Genomic DNA, 21,402 nt, shown 5'->3' with positions numbered 1-21,402 from the left:
GATTCTGAAATTCAGGTGGTATGAAATCAAAGTCATATTTTGGCTCCTGTGGATTTGGTTTAATTTTCCTCAGCTTCAGCTTGAATTTGCATATATATATATAAAAAGTAGGTAAGATTTTTTACCGAAAACCAAAATCCTCCTTTATCTTCCACCATGCAGAGTTGATATTCATAGAACTTTTTAGATTTTTCTCATGTTTGTGGTATGTGTTTCCTACTTTCTCTTTTACAGTGAGAAACCTTTTCTTTGTGGGGCTTCTATGGCATTGAAACAAGTCAATGAGTAACATGGTAGAGAAAACATAATGAAAAATATAATTTTGAAATTCCTCTGTAAGATCTTTTCCATATTTAGTAAAAAGCAAAACCAAAAAGCCATCCTTTGAAATTTGATTACATGTGGATCAGGTCATTTCTTTGATCCTGTTCAAAATATTTATGTTAAAGGTTGCTTTAAACAGCATATTATATTACTTTTTCCTGTAGTCTTTGCCTTTACTCTGGGATGGTATTAACTCCCTCTAGGTTTCAGAAATCAAAGATTTCCCATGTTGGTAGAAAATGAAATATTAAAAACATCTGTTCCAATGTTCTGAAGTTACAGATTTATCAACAGGTTAATAAGCAAAGTAAAGGGGAGGGGGGGAATCGAAATCAAGTGAAGACTTTAAAACATCCTGGCTGAAAAATGAAACTTGTGCTAAACAAGTCTTTATTTTAAAAACTTCAGCTACTTATATTCAGAAAAGTCATTCTAACACTTTCTCTGGAGTAGAACTTGATGAAAGGTGGGGCTACCCTGGGCCTCAGCCAAGGAATTTAGTTCCTGATGAACTCAAAGGCCCTCCTAGACAGTTCCAATCCATGGAAAATGAGAGGAGAGTATGATTCAGAATTCCCATTGTAATTAACTCAATTCTTGCTCTGTTGCAATTCATTCTTAATTGTAGCTATGAACAAAGTATTTTGCGATGTGATAATGAAAAATTATGTACGTGAAATATTTTAATACTCTGGCAAGATTTCTGTTTCAAAGAGGGAAACACATTTTCGCTGCATATTCTGTAACTTTGGAGCTTGCTTTGAGTGTAATCTATAGACCAGAGGTTCTCAGCCCTCTTTTGTGGGGGTTTTCGTTGCGGGGGGAGTTGTGTCTACATCTTTTTGGCACTTTTGCTGTAGGTTTTGGACTCTTTCTCTGAAATTTTTTTAATTGCAAAATAAAAATATAAGATTAGATAATAAGCCAGTTATGGTAAAAATACAATTATAAAAAAGATTTTAAGTGCTGTGGTAGTGTTTTCTTTAGTGATACATTAAATAAGATTGAGATACAAGTCTAATAATTCCATGATTTTGAAGCAATGATAAAAGTAAAGGGCATTTTGAAATGTATATAAAAATTAGAATATGTGAAAATAACTTTCCATTCGATAGTGACAAAGTATAGGAGTTGTAGATACTGTTATGGTTTCTTGCCTATAATTGTGTTGGATGAAACTTCTGAATTTCACTTAAATGTTAACAAAAATAGAATTTGGGGTTTTTTCTATCCAAGACTGCAGAGCCTCTGAATTCTATCCGTGGGTGCAACTATAATGCCATTCTTCTTCTAGTTCTAAGTGAAGATTTGACCAGATTCCCTGCAAGTAGCCAGATACCTCTGTTGTTGGGGCTTGTCTTGACAAAGATCTTGCAAGTGGAATCTGTTGCTTTCATAGTGTTTCTTTCATAGTATTTGTTGGAGCCTTACGCACACAAGAGTAATAATTACTTTCTGAGAAAACAGTGACATTTGGTCAAACGTTAACTCACCTTGGTGCTTACTTGTTTTATCCTTCACTCCTCTGAGGAGTAGTAGTAATATATTTTGCTATTGTTGTTAGGGGCTTTCAGGTTGCTTATGGCTCATGGCAATCTTTTATTTACAGCAAAGCATATGACCCTATGTACAGCAGAACGTATATCCAGTCTGCCCCGTCCTCATATTCATTGCTAATTTTGAGCCCATTTTTTGCAACCACTATGTGGTAGAGTTACACCTTGCATGAGAGTGTCCTGCAGAGGTCTAAGTCCAGCCTGGGCTCTGCTCCCACATTTAGTGGCTTGGTGAGGGTCTGCACAGCCTAGAAGAGATCTTTATAATTCCCAGAAAGGTCTTGTCTGCTTCCCAAACATGAACCTGCTAGGCTGAGAGCCCAGAAAGGCCATCTTTCTAATTAAGACAAATACCATATGTACAAGCAGCAGCATTGCGCCAGAGATTTCAGAGATGAGAATTAACTAACATCTGAGGGGTGTGAGAATTGGAGCCTGGTGCCAGAGATTTGCTTAATTAGGCAGTGAGACCAGCCAAATATCATCACAACTGCTTAGTAAAATGAAGCAAGAAGTGGTAACCATAGATGAAGTGTCATCGTAAATTCACTCCATCATAAAGTTAGCAAACATTTATTGCATACTGATTGAATTTACTGAATTTACACTATCCCTTATTCTAGATACTAGAGATACAAAGATAAGTAGTTCGGACTCCTTGGTCCTTAAATGTCACAGTTTTAGTAGAGGAGACATAGGTAAAATGACACCGTATACTATAAAATTAGTAGCTTATCAAGGTTCCATTCAGTTGTTCATACAGTAACTATGAGTCATAGTTGACTCCCTGACACCTAACAACAGCAACTTTGGACGTATTACTGATGATTCTGGCATTCATATACTCAGTAGCGTTAACATGAATTTTATTCATCCATATTAAGATTTACCACATCTGGAGAACACATCACCCTCTCCTGGGACTCTATCCTCTTGTGGCAGCAACGTGCTGCAAATGGAAGAGAAGAGGCACTGAGCCACAAGAAGTCCGTCCTGGAGCAGAAGCCCAAGGCAAAGGACTTTTCCTCAGAACCACCTGAGATAGGAAGCCTTCCCTAATACTAGTTTCTGGTATTTGGACTTAAGAGACTCATAAACCCAAGAGATACTGGCCACAATATAAGAGACTGGCAGCCATGTGAGGCATTCAAAATCACAGAAGCCCAGAAGGCTTGAAACCCAAACCATCATATCAAGGGCTGGATAGGGGGAGAGAGGTGTGGTGGGAATGGAAGGGAATGTTGATGTAGTAGGGAAGGGGTGGGTCAAGAAGAATGTGCCAAGGGCGAAGAGCATCATTGAATCTATGCCTCTTTAATTGGGGAAATGTCTTTAATCAGCTCCTTTCTGTAAAACACTTGTCTGTCAGGTACTGTTCTAAATCTGAGCATTGAAGAATTGGCCATCCACTTCTAAAATAACAGGACTTCTAAAACCCTGTGTTCAATAGAGCACACTTAGACTAGCAGATAGGGCAACTGAGGCTGAGCCCTTAACTATGAATGCACAAAGGAAGAGGAACAGTTGTAAGCAGACACTAGTGATTGGGATCATGGAATGTGACAAGCATGAATGTAGGAAAATTGGACATTGTTGAGTAAAAATGGAACGCATAAATATTGACATACAAGGTATTGGTGAAATGAGGTGGATTGGCATGGGACATTTTTAATCAGATGATCTTATGGTCTACTATGCCGGAGATGAAAAGGTGATAAAAAATGGGGTTGTTTTCTTAGTTTTGGGGTTGTTTTTCTTTTTAAAAAAAGTCATTTCTAGATCCATCTTGAAATACAATTCTGTGAGTGACAGGATAATATCCATATGCATACTAGGAAGTCCAGTGAATACTACTATCATTCAAATATATGTACCTACAACTAGAGCCAATGAAGTAGAAATAGATTTCTACCAACTTTTGCAGTTAGAAAGCGATTGAACATGCAATCAAGATGCATTAATGGCAGGAATAAATAGACTATTACATAATAACCTGGGAGGGAAATATCAGTCACTAATGTGTTCATGCAGAATCTATACCTTGACCATAAGGCTGTTGTGTGAATAGAACAGGGGAACACTGCATAGTTTAAAATTGAGAAGGGAGTGTGTCAGGGTTGTATTATTTCTCTATACCTGTTCAATCTGTATGCCTGGCAAATTATCTGAGAAGCTAGATTCTATTAAGAGGAGTGTGGCATCAGGTTGGAGGGAGACTCACCAATAACCTGCGTTATGCAGATGACACATCCTAACTTCCTGAAAGAGAGGAGGACTTGTTTCAGAAGATCAAGGATATACAGCCTTCAGTATGGATTGCATCTCAGTGTCAAGAAAACAAAGATTCTTAGCACTGGACTGAAAGGCAGCATCATTATCGATAGAGAGGAGATTGAAACTGTCAGTAGCTTCATTTTGCTTGGATCCACAATACTTCTTTGGTACCAGCTGTCAGGAAATGAGGAGACACATTACTTTGGGAATATCTCCAATTAGGGACCTCTCCAAATTACTGAGGAGTAGTGATGTAACTTTGAGGACTAAGGTGTGTCTGATACAGGCCATAGTCTTTCTGATCACTTGTTATGCATCTGAGAGTTTGTCCTTGTTTTTGTTATTTGCCATCGAGTTGCTTGCAACTCATAGCGACCCTATGAGCCCTAAACAAGAGCCCTAAACGCTGCTCTAGCCTGTGCCAACCTGGCTGTTTCAAACACACTCATTCCCACCACTCCACTCACAGAATCGATCCATCTCATTGAGGGTCTTCCTCTCCTGTACCGTCCCTCCACTCTCCCAAACATGATGTCCCTCTCCAAGGACCAGTCCTTCCTTGCAACATTCCCAAAGTATGTCAGATGAAGCTTCAGAATCCTTGACTCCAGGGAACATTCTGGCTTCACCCTCTCCAGGGTGACAAACCTGTTTGTTCTCCTACCAGTCCATTGTATATTCAACACTCTTCTCCAGCACCACAGCTCAAAGGCAGCAATTCTCTATCATCCCTAGTCACTGTCCAACTCTCTGATGCATAGCACACAATTGAGAAGACTATAGCCTTGTTCAGGTACACATTAGTCTCCAGCCTGACATCGTTGCTCATCAGTACTCTTGAGAGGTCCCTCACAGCTGACTTTCCCAAAGCAATTCGTCTCTTGATTTTCTGGCTTCTGGTACCAAGAGTGTTGACTGTGGAGCCAAGCAAACTAAAACTCTTAACTACCTCAATCTCTTCACCATCCATACTGATGCTGCCAGTTGGCCCAGAGAATCTTTGTCTTCTTGATGTTGAGCTTTAATCTGTATCGAAGACTGCAGTCCTTGACTTTCTGCAGCAGGCGCTTCAGGTCCTCCTCAGTTTCAGCATGCAGGGTTGTGTCATCTACATAACGCAGGTTGTTGATGACTCTTCCACCAATCCTGATGCCACATTCCTTCTCCTACAGCCCAGCGTCTCGGATGATGCTTTCTGCATACAGATTGAAACTGTATGGAGACAAAGTATATCCCTGACAGACCCCCTTCTTGATTTTGAACCATGTAGTGTTTCCTTGCTCTGTTCTGACGACTGCCTCTCTTGGTCCAAGTATAGGTTTGGCATTAGCACAATCAAATGTTCTGCGATTCCCATTCTTCTCAGAGTCAGCCATAGCTTGTTGTGGTCAGCCATAGCTTGTTGTGATCCACATAGTAAAAAGCCTTTGCATAGTCAATGAAGCACAGATAGACATTATTCTGGTATTCTGTGCTTTCTGCCAAGATCCATCTAACATAAGCTATAATATCCCTAGTACCACGACCTCTTCTAAATCCAGCCTGCACATCTAGTAGTTATCTGTTGACATGTTGTTCCAAACGTTTTTGGGTAATTTTCAGCAGAATCTTGCTTGTATGTGATATTAATTATATTGTTCAATAATTTCCTCAATATTTAATAATAAATAAACTTAATTACTATTATTTCTGTATATGCAACGTATGGATCTTGATTTCATTTTTTAAAGTTGTACAACCATTCTCACCTTTTCTGAGTTGTTCTTTATTCGCTTAAATTCACTACCCCCTAAGGTTCCAGTCCAGTCTCCTGAGCTCCTGCTGTCAATCTGAACAAAATAGATTGTTCAAAAGAGTATAATGCTCAAGGCTGATCTTCTTCAACAGCCAAGCCAACAAGAAGCCTTCAAGCGATATTTCTGTTCTAAGATGTAAAGATTATCTCTGGAAAATGGTTCAGAGATTCATCTACCCTTTATAGTTCCAGAAAATCTAGAGTCCACAAGGATTTGGACTTCTGCCAGCGTCTTTCCCCTTTTCATACAAGTCTTCCATTGGAATCTCTGTTCAAAATGCTCAGCAGTGGCAGCAGAGCACCATCCAGTTCTTCCCATCTCATGTTAGAGGAGGCACTTGTTCAGGAAGTCAACCAGTCATATATCCCATATGCTTCTCCTTTTCCTGACTCTTCTTCCTCTGTAGTTCTAGGTGAATGGAGAACCATTGTCCTTTAGATACTCATTTGAAGGCTAAACCCCTATACATCATACAAAACACTTAAGACACAGAACTGAAACCCTTAGCATTTTATTAGATCAATTAACTGAGGATACCCCATAAATCCCAGTTCAGAGCCACAAGCTGTTCTGTGGGAGGATGATAGACAATTGATTTTTGTGTACTTTACTGTATCTGAAAACCTGCTGCTATTAGCCGATTCAGACCCAGTGTTACTTAGAACAACATCCCGTAAAACCATGACCTTAAACTTCTAAACCACAGAATCAAGTCCTGTTGGGTGTTCTGTTAAACAGAAGCAGCCTCAGCGGCTACTTTCCTTTCTTTCTCGTCATTGCTGTGAATTTATCTCTCCTACCACTTTTGCCAGTTTTAACTATTTGTGGGTATATAACGTATCACCAGCAGCTCGTGATCATCTGTATGATCTCATCTTTAATGCAGTTTTTCCATCACCGTTAATTCATCTTCTCCCTACTCATGTGTCAGCAGCTCTACTTGAATGGATTGAGAAGTTGACATGGGGAGAGGAAGAGAAGTGGTGAGGATGGTGGCGGATAAGACAGACTTCAAATCTCTTGTTCATAGAGTTGCTGTGAAATGTACCCAACAGCACCGAACAGCCATAGATTTTAGTCTCCCTACATTTGCCTTCTTTGGGCTTTCTTGCATAAGTGATATCTTACAGTATCTATCCTTTTGTGGTTGGCTTATTTTGCCCAGCAGAATGTCCTCATGCCCCATCCATCCTGCAGGACATATCAGAGCTTATTTTCTCCTCTATATGTGTACTACATTTTGTTAATTAATTCATCTGTTGAGTATGTAGGTTGTTTCCACCTCTGGGAAATTAAAGAAATAAATAGTGCTGCAGATATTAGTGTACAAGAATCACTGCAGATTTGCAGACAACAGTATATGCTCTTTGCCATCAAGCGGATTCCAACACACAGTGACCTGTTAGGATGGCGTAGAACCACCCCATAGGATTTTCAAGACTGTTTCTCAGCACATAGTCTAGGAATCTGTGTGCGTGGTGAATGCAGAGTGCCATCATGGCTCTTGCCGAGTCATTGTTCTTCATCCTGCTCCTCTTGTATTAGAAAAGAGATCTCTTGCCTGCGGTTACATACACTGGCCCTGCTAATTTTGTGGAGCTCTGCCAGTGTTGTCCATAGGAATTGATGCTGCTGACCCAAAGAAGGCACCTTCCTAGGGGTTTGAAACCACCAGCAGCTCTGTCGAGAAGGATGGGCAATCAAAATGCTGTTCGCAGCCTCTGGAAACGCACTGGAGGGTTAGCTGTGAGTCCTTTACCTTTGATTCCAACATGAATGCAATGACTTTAAGTTAAGTTTGTACTATTACTACAGAATCATAGCAGTAGGCGGGAGCCATGTTGAGTAAAGATTGGTTAATTAATTAATGAGGCCAGTGGGAGTATATTTTGTAGTATTCATATATTCTGTAGGGGAGGTCTGATGGTCTTGTGTTAAGGAGTTACTCTGTCAACCCAAAGGCACACAGTTCAAATCTACCAGCGGCTCCACTGGAAAAAGATGGGCCATTTTCTATGTGACTTACTACTTCTTAAAACCCACTGGCGGGTCAGATACAAGTGGATTCCAACTCAATGGCACATAACAACATACTGTACCACTGTTGTTGGTCCCTATCCCCTTGCTTATAAACAACTTCAGTGGCATTTAAAGTGTCTTCAACCAGTAAAATTTTGAAAATACTTAATTAGGTTTTTTAAAACACTTAATTAGATTTGTCGACAGAAGCCGACAAATCTTACATGACAAACTGAAATGACTGGCCTGCTCCTCACAGCTATGATGAAACTCCTGCAGAATACTAGGTTCCAGATGGGCTTGGCATATATAATAATCCTTTATGGCCAGCGTGGGAGTGTCTGTCTCGCCTCCTCTCCTGGATTTCACCTCAGCTATAGCAGTCACTGGGACAGTTAGTCATCCCTGTGCTCCTCCCACGTGACTCAGGATGATCAGTCCCCATCCTCCTCATGTTGCTGTGAAGGTCTGTGTGATTATGGCGGGATTAGGGCTTCTCTTCTGTGCAAAGGGGAAAGTTCTCCAAGGAGTATATAGCAATTCCCTCCTTAAAACAGAGTTCCTTCCCAATGACTTTGTCCTGAGTCACTCTGACACAAGTCAAATACCTCATTTTGGTTTTGGTTTTGTGTTTTTATAATGTTGTGTTTTCATATATTATTGTCTTTATTATCAGTGTCTTTGTAAGTCTGATTTCTTACTTATTTTTGAGGGTTGGAATGATAAGGAGAACATCAGTAAATTGCCTACAGCACTATAGTACACATTGCTAAGGATAAGCTGTATAAATAAAAGAAATGGGTATCTCCTTTTTAAAAGCACTCGATGGGCCTTTTGTCAGTGACCCACTGAGCCATCAAGAAAAGGCAGAATAAAAACTGCTTTTGGGTGAAGCAGCAACATCCTGTGTTGTTTTGCTTCAATCAGTGGTGTAACAAGGTTGGAGAAAAAAGGAAATAACTAGTCCTAAGTGAAGTTTATTGTTCCACATATTCCACAAGTTGATGACTATCTGTAGAGTAAAAAGTTGCCTTCGCACATAGATGGATAACACTACCTGCTTGAGTAACATCTTTACTAAATAAGGAGGGGTTAGCCATTAGTTTGTCTGTACATGCAAGTTCCTCTAGGCAGGTCTCTTAGCTGAGCTTGGGTATAAACGAACCACAACCCAGAAGCCTATAAGCTCAGCGTAATGATCTAGCTCAGGACTTTCCAATATGAACGTTTAAGATGAGCTGTTAGTTTAGAGCTATGTCTTTTCTTGGATTTAGTTTTCTGTTAAGAATAGGCTTGAAGGGGGAAAAAATTAGCATGAATGTAATACTGAAGTAAAATTGCTTTCCTTTCCACATTCTTCAGCTGGCTAATATAATTTAGGAAAATTACTTTTGATTAATAAGCAGGGCATTGATGATAGATGAGATGAGCAGATTTTTCTTCCCAGCCCTATCATTCCAGAGGTTATATGTTTATACTTATGAATATAACTTATTTACATAATGTAATCTTCATCTCAAGACTAGTTTAATGGATTCTGTTAATTTTTGTTTGTTACCTGTTTGACTGGAAGTGTGCACTTAAGCTTGTAAATTCAGATCTAAATTAGAGGGATAATTCTGGCAAAATAGAACTATACTGTATGATGCAGAGAAGCTTAATGTTGTCCTACCTGCTATATCTTACCATAGCTAGTTGGCCAACTTTATGTTTAAACTGCACACAGATTCTTGAGTGACTATTTCAAAGACTTAAGAAATTCAGCAGCTGAGTTATATATGTTTGTGTCATCTCTTAACTTTTATAAGCAGGCACTATATTTAAATTTTTCTTCCTACCTTTGAGTATAGCTTCATAAATCCATGTATTGGGCTCTTATCTGTTACATGATACTGCTGAATGGCCATTTGATCTGATGAAAAGGCATCCATTCTCTTAATAAGCGTTTTATTCTCCTAGTTTCTCAGTCTTCACTGCCACTGTTGTTGTTGTTAATGTGCCATCAAGTCGCCAGCGACTCATAGCGACCCTGTATACAATAGCCCTAAATCCTGCTCTATCCTGTGCCAATCTCATTGTCTCTGACACACTTACCCCCATTACCCCAGACACTGAATCAATCCAATTTATCAAGGGTCTTCCTCTCTTGTACTGTCCCTCCACCCTACCAACCATGGCATCCCTCTTCAATAACTGGTTCCTCCTTTCAGTATGTTCAAAATATGTCAGATGAAGCCTCAGAATCCTTGCCTCCAAGGAGCAGCCTGGTTTAGCCTTCACCAGGACGAACATTATGTTTGGCTTAATCCTTTATTGTTTTTTATCTAAGTGTGTCAGAGATGGGGAGGTTGCTTCAGGATAAGGCTAGGTTCCAAGCCACTTTTCACAGGGTTGCTATAAGACTTAGTTGAATCAGTGGTCCATAACAATTAACAATGATAAGGTATGCTACTGTCCAAAAAGAATTTTTTTTTAAGTTGTTTGTTGCTTTGGTTTTTTTATATATTACTCTTTATGTGCAAAGTTCTTTGCTCTGTTCTATGTAGACTAGAAAGGTGAATCAGGCATGAGTCCTGTCTACAGGTCTTTGACTCTAGCAAAGACAATTATACCCATTGCTGTTTAGTTATTCAGAGTCATAGGAACCTAGGATAGAACAGAACTGCCCAGGATCTCCAGGGCTATAATTTTTATGGACATAGACTACCTCCCCCCATGCCCCCCTCCACACACAGCTTAGTCTGTTCAAACTACTCACCTTGTAGTTAGCAACTAAGTATTTTGGTTGCTGTGCTACCAGGGATTCTTAAATTATAAAGGACATGAAATGAATAACTGTTATGAAATGAAATAATAGTCTTTTTCAATTGGAACATTTTGCAGGAGAGAAGCAATTGAAGATAAGCCTTGACGAATATAAGTAGAGGCATTCCCTCCCCACCCCATTTCCCTTTGAGAAGGGAGGTCCGTCCCTTTGGGGAATGTAGCTTTCTAATAAATTTATTTTTACTATTTTGTCCTCAGGGGAGAGAAAGAATATGAGGAGAATTCTGGGGTTTTTTTTTTTTTATTTTTTAATTTTTACTTTAGTGAGAGTTTACAGAGAAGCTGGTTCTTCATTCATCCATTCATTGATACATATTTTCTTCCCGAGCCTTCCCATGGTTCAGTTGGTAATGCATGTCCTGTTCTACATTGTTAAGTGCCGTACACATAATGTCTAACCATCAATTTCTTTCAGATTGACCTTCCTTTGTGTATTCCAGTGCAGTGTTCATTATCTGCTCTTTCTTAATATGCTCTCCCTCTCACCATCCTATTTTTATAATAGTAGTATTTGTCCTTGTATGACTGAGTTTATTCAGCATAATGTCTACCAGACACCTCCATGTTGTATAGTGCTATATGTGTTCTTTTTTCCCCAGTACTAAGTAGTATTCTGTTGTATGAATGTACTACAGTTTCTCTATTCATTCGTCAGAAGGCTGCTTTCATCTCCTTGCTATTGTGAATAATGCTGCAATAACATATGTGTGCATACATATGTTTGTATCAAAACTCTAATTTCTACAGTGAGGATGGTGGAAGCAGAGGTTAGGATGGGTGATAATCATAGGGTCGCACAATGTGAGGGTAGAGGGAGGAGTGGTAAAGAAAATGGGAAGGATCTGCTGTAAAAAATAATGTTATGAACTTTGTAAGTAAACCAGTATAAAACACAAAATCTGTTGTTGTTATGTGCCATCTGAGTTGCCTGTGACTCATAACTACCCCAGATACAACAGCTCTAAAGTCTGCCCTGTCCTGAGCCAGTCTCACTGACTTCGACACACCTTCTACTATGCCATTGCCTTAGTTACTTTGTCAGTACATCTCATCCAGAGTCTTCCTCTCCTACACTGTCCCTCCACCCTTCTGAGCTTGAGGTCCTTCTCCAAGGAGCAGTCCCTCCTGGCCACATGCCCAAAGTATGTGAGATGGAGCTTCCATATCCTAGCCTCCTAGGAGAATCTTGGTTTCACCCTCTCCAAGAAAGACCCATTTGTTTTCTTGGTGGTCCATGGTATGTTTAAGACTCTTCTCCAGCACAACTCAAAGACATCATTTCCTCTTTTGTCATCCTTAGTCATTGTCCAACTCTCTGATGCATAGCAAGGAATAGCAAAGACCATGGCCTGAATCAGGTATACCTTAGTCTCTACACTGACATCTTAGTACTCTGGAAAGGTCCCCGACAGCAGATTTACCTAATGCATTTCACCTTTTGATTTCCTGACTGCTAGTGCCAAGAGCTCTTAATTTCTTTAGGATATATTTTTTATATTCTGTATATTCTTTAGGGTGGAGGGACAGCACAAGAGAGGAAGACCCTCGATGAGATGGATTGATTCAATGACTGGGGTAATAGGGGTAGGTGTGTCAAAGACAGTAAGATTGACACAGGATAGAGCAGGGTTTAGGGCTGTTGTACATAGGGTCACTATAAGTCGCAGGTGACTCGATGGCACGTATATAACAACATATTTCCAGTAGTGAGATAACTGGGTGAGGTGGTATTTCTGTTTTCAACTTTTTGAGGAAGTGCCAGACTGCCTTCTGTAGTAGTTGTACCATTTTGCATTCCCACCAGCAGTGAATACGAGTTCCAATCACTCTGCATCCTGACGACATTTGTTTGCTGTCCTGTTGAACTTTGTTGCTAGGGTGAAATAGGATTTTTATATGTAGAGTCAGAGAAAGGGCTTTCAAAGGAAATATTAAGAAGCAAAAGGTATTCATTCAGCCTAAGATGTGTCCAAGGAATCATGCAGAATCCATTTTGGTAAAAACAAAAAGGCTGTGTTAGGCAGCAGTAAAATAAAATCAGAAGTAGATAGAGACCATGTAGTGGGAAGCTATAAATGCCAGGGCAAGGGATTTTTTATAAATTTGGTACGCACTGGGAAGAAATCCAACATTTTTCAACAGAGAAGGAAGTGTTGCCTAAAAATCACAACATTGGTATAAAAATTTTACTAAATGCAGCTTCTTACCTCAGTGTTTGTGTTCCACATGGTGGGAACCACTGTACTCCACATTGCTTATTTACAGGCCGTCTTTATCTAGACCAGGGACTTTGGACCTCAGCACTACTGACATTTTAGTCATTGTAGGGTGTTTAGCGTAATCCCTGGCCTCTAACCACTCGGTGCCAGTAGTGCCCTCTTGCCCTTTAGTTGTAACCAGCCAGAGATGTCTTCACACACTGCCAGTGTGCCCTGAGGGATGAATTTGAGCCAGACTGCTCCTTAGAGGCAAGCACTCTGAAGCTTCATCTGACATATTTTGGGCATGTTACAAGGAGGGACTGGTCCTTGGAGAGGGACATCATGTTTGGGAGAGTGGAGGTGGGATGGATCAATTCAGTGATTGGGGTGGTGGGAATGTGTGTGTTGGAGTTGGTAAGGTTGGTACAGGATAGAGCAGAGTTTAGGGCTCTTGTACGTAGGGTCGCTATGAGTCGACTCAAAGGTACTTAACAACAACATTCTTTGGAGCACTATTGGTTTAGATGCTTGTGTTGCACTCCTTTGATGTTCTAGGCATTGCTAGCTGGTAGCAAATCATAAGTCCCTTAAGCATCCAATCTGTTAAATACCTTAGGATTTTGTATCAGGCCTTTGACCTTGAAGGTTCTTTCCCACTCTGATCCTGTGTCTCAACTTCATAATGAGTTCAGTGCTTTATTATCTTGCATTTTTTTTTGAAAGTTGACACGCATTGGTCTAGAATGTATATTAACCAACAAGAGTGACTGTATTTCATATTGAGTAAGAAAAATGTTTATGGTTCAGTGTTTGCATTAGTTTTCTAGGGCTGCCATGACAAAGTACCACAAACTGGATGACTTAAAACAACACAAATTTATTCTCTCAGAGTTTTGGCAACTGGAAATCTAAAATCAAGGTGTTCGTAAAACCATGGTGTCTCTGGAAATCATTGGCATTTCTTGAGAAGTCACTCTAGACTCTGCCTCTATATCGTATGGTGTTTTCTTTGTATGTGTGACCCTTTATTATATCTGCAGAGTGAAACCTATTTCAGATTAGTCACATTCACTTGTACTGGAAGTTAGGAATTCCATGTATTTTTTTTGTTTGATTAGGTTTCCCCCCCTTTACAGTAGCATTTTTTATTTTTAAAAAAAACCCACAAAAACCAAACCAACAACCAGCTTCACAAATACAGCACTCATCAACTGCTGTCACATTTTTTCCCTCACACACGCACTGCTCACTACTGATGATGGTGTGGTTTGAACTGCAGTCCACAATAACCACAAATAGTAGTTTTCCTTTCTCTGTCCAAGTTTCTGTACATCCTGGGGTAGCCCTGGGCACCCCCACCACCATCGCAGGCTCAGGCAGCTCTCCACCTTGCTCACTCGCTGCTCAGCAGTCAGGTCTGTGGCAGAGTTCTCATTCACCTCTTTCTCACGACCTAGAAACTGAATTTGCCTGTAATGTGTAGTGTCATAAACCTGGCCAGTGTGCAGGATCTGTGATGTCCACACACCAAAGCACCTGGCGACTGGGCAGGCTCAGCGTGGCTATGTGACCCCTGCCGAGGAGCCTGTGAAAGGTCACCGCCACCATCTCGCCCCATGTATTTTTTTTTAAGGACACATTTAAATTCTTAACTATGCTTTATTGTATTAAGTAATAAGAAAAATTTTAAATGTTTTTTAGATTATTTGAAGAATCTCCTAGAAGACTCCGGAGATTACAGAGACACTCAAGGTAAATGTTTCTCGTAGCCCCTTATGTTACAGAAATTTTTATATTGTTATATTGGTAACAAAGCCAGTGCAGAATTATTTCATTCTTGGGAGGATCTGAAGCCTCTTTTTAAACTCAATTTTGGGTACATGAAAATGGAACTAGATAAAGTTATAAAATAGTAATAGGGGCAGGAGCGGCCATAGGGACAGTGAGCTATATAATTAGTCAACTATGTGAGCTGCCCTACTGTCTGAGGGACTTTGTCTCTTTGATACATTTCATTTTTCCATTTCTGCTCCCATCTGTAGAAAGCAGGGATTTGATCAGATGATCTCCACGTTTCCTTTACACTGTCAAATCATGAGTCCATGAAACGATTAAACTATTCAAAGTAAATATCAGGTCTGAAGGTCCACGTTTTCCTGATACTGTTTAAAGATAGGACATTAGCTGTCTCTTTCTCTCCTCCCAGTGGTATTTAAATTTTCATTAAATACAAGTTTGCAGTTAAACAGTACTCACCTTTTGGGGCTGACTACTTCCATCAGGACCAGGGTAACCTCAGATAGACACAGTCATCTTCCCGCTTTCTCAGTGGCATTGCTGCTGTCACACTGTAAAGGACATTTCTTAGTGAGGAATTATACCAAGTGTAACTCTGGTGGCTCAGCGGTAAAGAATTACACCGCCAACACAAAGGGACGCAGTTGGAATCCACTAGATTCTTCCAACAAGGACGGGCTGTGTCCTACCTTTTGATTTACTGCCTCCGAAAATGTGCTGGAGGGTCAGCCTTCAGTCAGTTCTGACTCAGTGATACACAGTAGCGGCCTTTCAGGATGTTTAACCCACTGGATGCTAGTAGAGAGAAAGTTTCACGGAGGGAAAGTCCAGTCACTGAGACTACCAAAAGTGAACTGCACACATGCCCAGATGGCCCCTTGGTGAGCACTGCTGTTTTGTGTTGAAAACTACATCTCAAAAGCAGACAAAACAGAAAATTTTATTACTATTTTTTACTTTTACTAGTATTTATTCATAATAACAAAGATGACAAGTCTGTAAGATTAAACAAAATTTGCTAAAGGCAAAATTAAAAACCAACAGTCAAACAAACCCAGAAGTCTCCATTGATTCCTGTGTATGGCGGCCCAGGTGTTGTGGAGGGGAACTGTACTCCTTAGAGTTTGCAATGCCATGCTCTTTCAAAAGCGATTTCCAGATTTCCCGGCCCCTCTTCCCAGGTGCACCTAGTGTGTTCAGCCACCTAATCCTTCAGTTAGTAGTTGAGCACTTAATTGTCACCCAGAGGCACTTTGCTAAGCATGAGGATTAATGAAAAAGACAAAAAGTCTCTTGAAGTCCAATAGTCTGCCTTAAAGGATAATGCTTTTTGCTTTCTAAGGTCAAATATTCTTTCATTTGACAAATATTTCTAACTTCTATTTCTGACTCTTGCCTCTCTGTAACAAAGAGAAAGTATTCAAAGCCTTTACAGGACAAGCTTCTAGGTGAGAAACTATCCTTATCCTAGTTAATCTTCACTAAAAATACCAGATCTCACTACCAACCAATGGTGCACATTGTCTAGTATATATTGGAATCTTTTTTTTGCTCATATTATTCCATAAATATTGTGTTTCCTTGGTTTTGTTCTCATGAACTACATCAGTTCTACAGTCAGTAGACTTCTGTGGAGGTTGCTTGCTATTATTGATAAGCTAACTCACCCAGTAGAATTGCTTAATGCTGCAAATAGTTTGAATGGTATTGACTAAAGCCTCCTTCTGTTTCTATGCATTTTAGATGCACTTGCTGTTGTTATAGAGGTTGCCAACCATGCAAATGACACTATGAAACAAGGAGTAAGTATCTTGATCTTAAGAGCTGGTATATGATTGAACCTGGGAACCTGAACCTTCATACATTCTCTACTTTCTCTATCTATAGGACAATTTTCAGAAACTTATGCAAATTCAGTACAGTTTAAATGGCCACCATGAAATAGTGCAGCCTGGACGGGTAAGTGTTTTAAGCTACTATTTGCAAATTTATATTATGTTGCATTTAGCTGCAATGTGTAGATAATTTTCCTTTCTATAATGAAAATAGATTCTGGTTATTGTGAGTGATACCGATACTGATCAGCTGAGTCCATTCTATCCATTCAAAACATTCATGGTTCAAGTCACTGTGGCCAAAAGAATCCAATTCAATTAGGAAAATAACGAGAAACCCTACAGAGTATCTGATTAAATGGGATCGTTTTATTGCATAATACTAGATGATCTCACACAGCTTGGAAGACAATTTCATTTACAATCTTTCATTTCCAAATAGACTTATATTAAAAAAGAGACCAAGAGAAGAAGAAAATTGGTATTTAATGCTCCTTATAGAGCACAAAATTAGTCTAGAGAACGAGTTTGGGAAAATTCCAGATGCAATTTTTAGGATGTTAATATGCCTCAGGATCAAGTGCACACTTGGTCAATTACATGACAGATCACATGTACCCCTGGGGCCAGTATTGACTTTTTCTTTTTTTAAATTTCAGTATGGGATTTTTCAAACTCTGCTTGCTTCCCTATTTAGTGTCATCCCTAAATAACTTAAAGGGTTTTAATTAAGCCATGATTGTATAAAAGTCACAATGAAACTATATTCCGCTTCCAACCAAAAAAAAACAGATAACTGGAGAAAGAAACTTTACACACAAACACGTACGAGATATATATATATATATAGTAGTTGTTGTTATGTGCCATCTAGTCGCTTGCAACTCATAGCGATCCTATGTACAACAGCCCTAAACTCTGCTCTGTCCTGTGCCAATCGCACTGTCTCTGACACTCCCATCCCGATTATCCCAGTCACTGAATCAATCCACCTCATAGAGGGCCTTCCCCTCCTGCGCTGTCCCTCCACCCTCCCAAGCATGATATCCTTCTCCAAGGACCGGTCTCTCCTCACAACATGTCCAAAGAATGTTAGATGGAGCCTCAGAATCCTTGCCTCCAAGGAGCCACCTGGTTTAACCCTTTCCAGGACAAATCTGTTTGTTTACCTAGCAGTCCATGGTATACTCAGTACTCTTCTCCCGCACCACAGCTCAAGGCATCAATTCTCCTTCTATCCTCCCTAGTCATTGTCCAACTCTCTGATGCATAACAAGTGACTGCAAAGACCATGACCTGTATCAAACGCACCTTAGTCTCCAGAGAGACACCATTGCTCTTCAGTACTCTGGGGAGGTCCCTAACAGCAGACTTTCCCATGGCAATGCGCCTTTTAATTTCCTGGCTGCTGGTGCCAAGAGTGTTGACTGTGGAGCCAAGCAAACTAAAGCTGTGTACAATCTCAATCTCTTCACCATCCATCCTGATGCTGCCAGTTGGTCCAGTGGTGAGAATCTTTGTCTTCTTGACATTGAGCCTCAATCCATTTTGGAGGCTGCAGTCCTTGACACTCTGCAGCAGGCGCTTCAGGTCCTCCTCAGTTTCAGCAAGCAGGGTTGTGTCATCTGCATAACGCAGATTGTTGATAAATCATCCCCCAATCTTGACCCCACATTTCTCCTCATAGAGCCCAGCCTCCCGGATAATCTGTTCTGCATATAGGTTGGAAAGGTATGGAGATAGGATGCATCCCTGGTGTAGGCCCTTCCCAATTTTGAACCATGCAGTGTTCCCTTGTTCTGTTCTGACGTCTGCCTCCTGGTCCAAGTATAGGTTTCACATTAGAATGGTCAAGTGTTCTGGGATTTCCATTCTTCTCAGAGTCAGCCACAGTTTGTTATGATCCACACAGTCAAATGCCTCTGCATAGTCAATGAAACACAGATAGACATTCCTCTGGTATTCTCTGCTTTCAGCTAAGATCCATCTAACATCAGCTACAACATCCCTAGTACCACGACCCCTTCTAAACCCAGCCTGGACTTCTGGTAGTTCTCTGCTGATGTGCTGTTCCAGGCATTTTTGGATGATCACCCCATAGAGTCTCCAAGACTAAATGTCACACCTTTCTCCAGAATATCTGGTGTGTTTTAACTGGTGACCTTTTTGTTAGCTTTAACTGTTGTACCCTCAGGGCTTTTCATACACTCACATACATATGCACTTCTATATGCAGTGTAGTCATGTTAGGATGGTAGGATTAAATATTTGGCATCTCAAGTGATCTTTTTGTGCTCTCCCCACTCTAAGAGTTTAGTGGCTTATTTAGAAAATAATATAGTGCTCATAAAAATTTCTATAAAGTAGATAGTTATATAAATTAAACCGAAGTATTTTATTCAGAGGGCTATTAGCTAACTATAGTGTTATTGATAACTACATCTATCTGTCTCTCCACATACACAGAAACAAACTATGTATTTATTATAGTTGTGTTAAGGTGGCCGTAATTAAATGGACTTTTTTTTTTAATCAGGTCTTTCTGAAAGAAGGAACCTTGATGAAGCTTTCCCGGAAAGTGATGCAGCCTCGAATGTTTTTCCTGGTAAGAAGCCATGTGTCATTCTGTTGTGTTCCAGGCAGGGATAATTGCTTAATGGAAGAAGACATTTGTACAAGACAGACAAGCTTAGTATAGTTACAGTGATTTTAGTGGCATTTTTGGCTGACTGTATTGCTTATTTGCATTTCCAAGCTTAGAGAAATAAAGCCTATTATGGTGTATAGCCAGACTATTATTTCATCTAGTTTACTTTGTTATTAGTTTATTTATTTAGGCAGATTGTAATGCCTTTCTGCAATTTAGAATTTGGAAAACGTTTAATCTCTTGCAGATCTTGGAAAGGAAGCACATTTTCGAGAAATTACTTTTTAGATAATACACTCCTGAAAGATCCTAGGTGCTCAGAGAAACATAAGCAAAACCCAAGTATTTTGTACATAGAGCTATTAAAAAGTGACAAGATTTTCATTCATTTTTATGTCTCATCTATATCTTTTTAGCAGAAATATTTTTACTTTTTCCTCTAAAACATTTCTACTTGCAGTTTAATGATGCCCTGTTGTATACAACGCCGGTGCAGTCTGGGATGTTTAAATTAAACAACATGCTGTCATTGGCGGGAATGAAGGTAAGTATGTGTATCTTTATATTTATTATTTTTTTTAGTATCCAAATAGAGAAAAGGTCTTTAGATAATCATCTTTCTCATATTCATATTACTATTTATCCATTTGCTTATTTAGTCATGCATTTATTTTGTTCATTCATAGAATAATTATTACTGAGCACTAATGTTAACAAAACATAAGAAGATCTGGTGGCCTAGTAGATAAGGAATTTTGCTGCCAACCCAAAGACAAATGGTTCTGTTCCCCGAATTACTTAGCAGGAAAAAGATAGTCTCCTCTGGTGTGATTTACAGCATCTGAAAACCCCTAGAAGAGGGGTTGGTTCTGACTTGACCATATATAACAACAACTATGAACAAAACATAATAAAACATTTTGTAGGCAGTATCATGATTTGAAGCTCTGTGTGTGTGTGTGTGTGTGTGTGTGTGTGTGTGTGTGACTCTGACTTAGAAGCTTAGCAACTAGTTGAGAACTAACAAACTACCCATAAACATTTCTACAAAGTAGATAATAAAAAATATTATTTGAGTGGCACATTTCAGGGTCTTGGGCATTCACAAAAAGATACATATCAGTTTTGCTGGGCATGATGGAAGTATTGGTGGCAACTGGGAAAGGGGGAGAACTAGGATGTTTTATTAAAGGAAGAGGTAATGAGCTTTGAAGGATAGGTCACCTTTAGCAAAACTAGGATGTGGGAGAAAGACATTCCAGGTGCAGGGTTAGTAAAAACAATGCTTGGCGATGGTAACTCTGCTTGTCATCCTTGTACAGGGGCCTTATTAGTCTTCTCTATTGTTCTAATTTTAGTATATGTGTTACTGAAGTGAGCACTAGAGATGGTAACTCTGGGTTTGTATGGGGGTGTTTCAGTTCATCTGGAAACTAGAGTGAATGATCAAGAGTGGTGGTGGATAAAGCTGCTTAAGAAGGTTGGTTGCAGAGATCAGCAGCTAGGGTTCTTGAGAAGCTTTAACTGTGTTTCAGAGTTGGGATTTTCAGTACAGGATGAATTTACTTAAACTGGATTTTCTTCCAGGTCCGGAAGCCCACCCAGGAAGCATATCAGAATGAACTAAAGATTGAAAGTGTGGAGCGCTCCTTCATTCTCTCAGCCAGGTAACAATTAAAAAGGGGGGAAAAAAGCCGATATACATGAGCTTTTCCTAGATGTACAGATCAGATTTCACCAATTCAGTGTATGTGTGTTTGTACACGCTTCACACTTTCCTTCATTCACACTCTGCATCACACCGTCATTCCAGTACATTGTATTTTATAAAATTAATCACCGTTGAACTATGCCCACCATTTCCCTGTCTTTTCAGGTCCCCTCTGATCTTCTCTATTTCCTATCGCCCCTTCCTACACCCACCAATTTGTGCTACCCTGAGATTTCCCCACTGCCCACCCTCACCCCTTCACCAAGGCATTTTTATATTAATCTAATTATTACACTTTCTTTCTGCCCCCTCCACTCCTGTCTTACCCATTTCATGCAATTTACTCTTGATTTACTGTCATGAGTAAACGGCTGAATCCTGCTTAGTAATGCATTAGAAGCATGAAGATAAAAATG

The 21,402-nt window shown here is 39.8% G+C and overlaps 1 protein-coding gene and 1 pseudogene across 1 annotated transcript in view; one reads left to right on the top strand and one right to left on the bottom strand.

The window, feature by feature from the left end:
• FGD6 (FYVE, RhoGEF and PH domain containing 6) overlaps positions 1 to 21,402 on the top strand; it is a 164,278-nt gene that overhangs the window by 122,015 nt on the left and 20,861 nt on the right. The window contains exons 10-15 of the mRNA XM_006888563.1: positions 14,698 to 14,748; positions 16,537 to 16,595; positions 16,681 to 16,752; positions 19,165 to 19,233; positions 19,736 to 19,819; positions 20,863 to 20,942. Coding sequence (XP_006888625.1) covers positions 14,698 to 14,748; positions 16,537 to 16,595; positions 16,681 to 16,752; positions 19,165 to 19,233; positions 19,736 to 19,819; positions 20,863 to 20,942 — 415 coding nt within the window. The remainder of the gene's footprint in view (positions 1 to 14,697; positions 14,749 to 16,536; positions 16,596 to 16,680; positions 16,753 to 19,164; positions 19,234 to 19,735; positions 19,820 to 20,862; positions 20,943 to 21,402) is intronic.
• On the bottom strand, positions 14,246 to 14,604 carry LOC102861611 (annotated as a pseudogene).

This window comes from Elephantulus edwardii, unplaced genomic scaffold (assembly GCF_000299155.1).
Source record: "Elephantulus edwardii isolate Elephantulus edwardi_28Jun2011 unplaced genomic scaffold, EleEdw1.0 scaffold00068, whole genome shotgun sequence".
Lineage (NCBI taxonomy): Eukaryota > Metazoa > Chordata > Mammalia > Macroscelidea > Macroscelididae > Elephantulus > Elephantulus edwardii.
The sequence above is the reverse complement of the archived record's forward strand: the minus strand, read 5'-3'. Positions and strand labels throughout refer to the sequence as shown.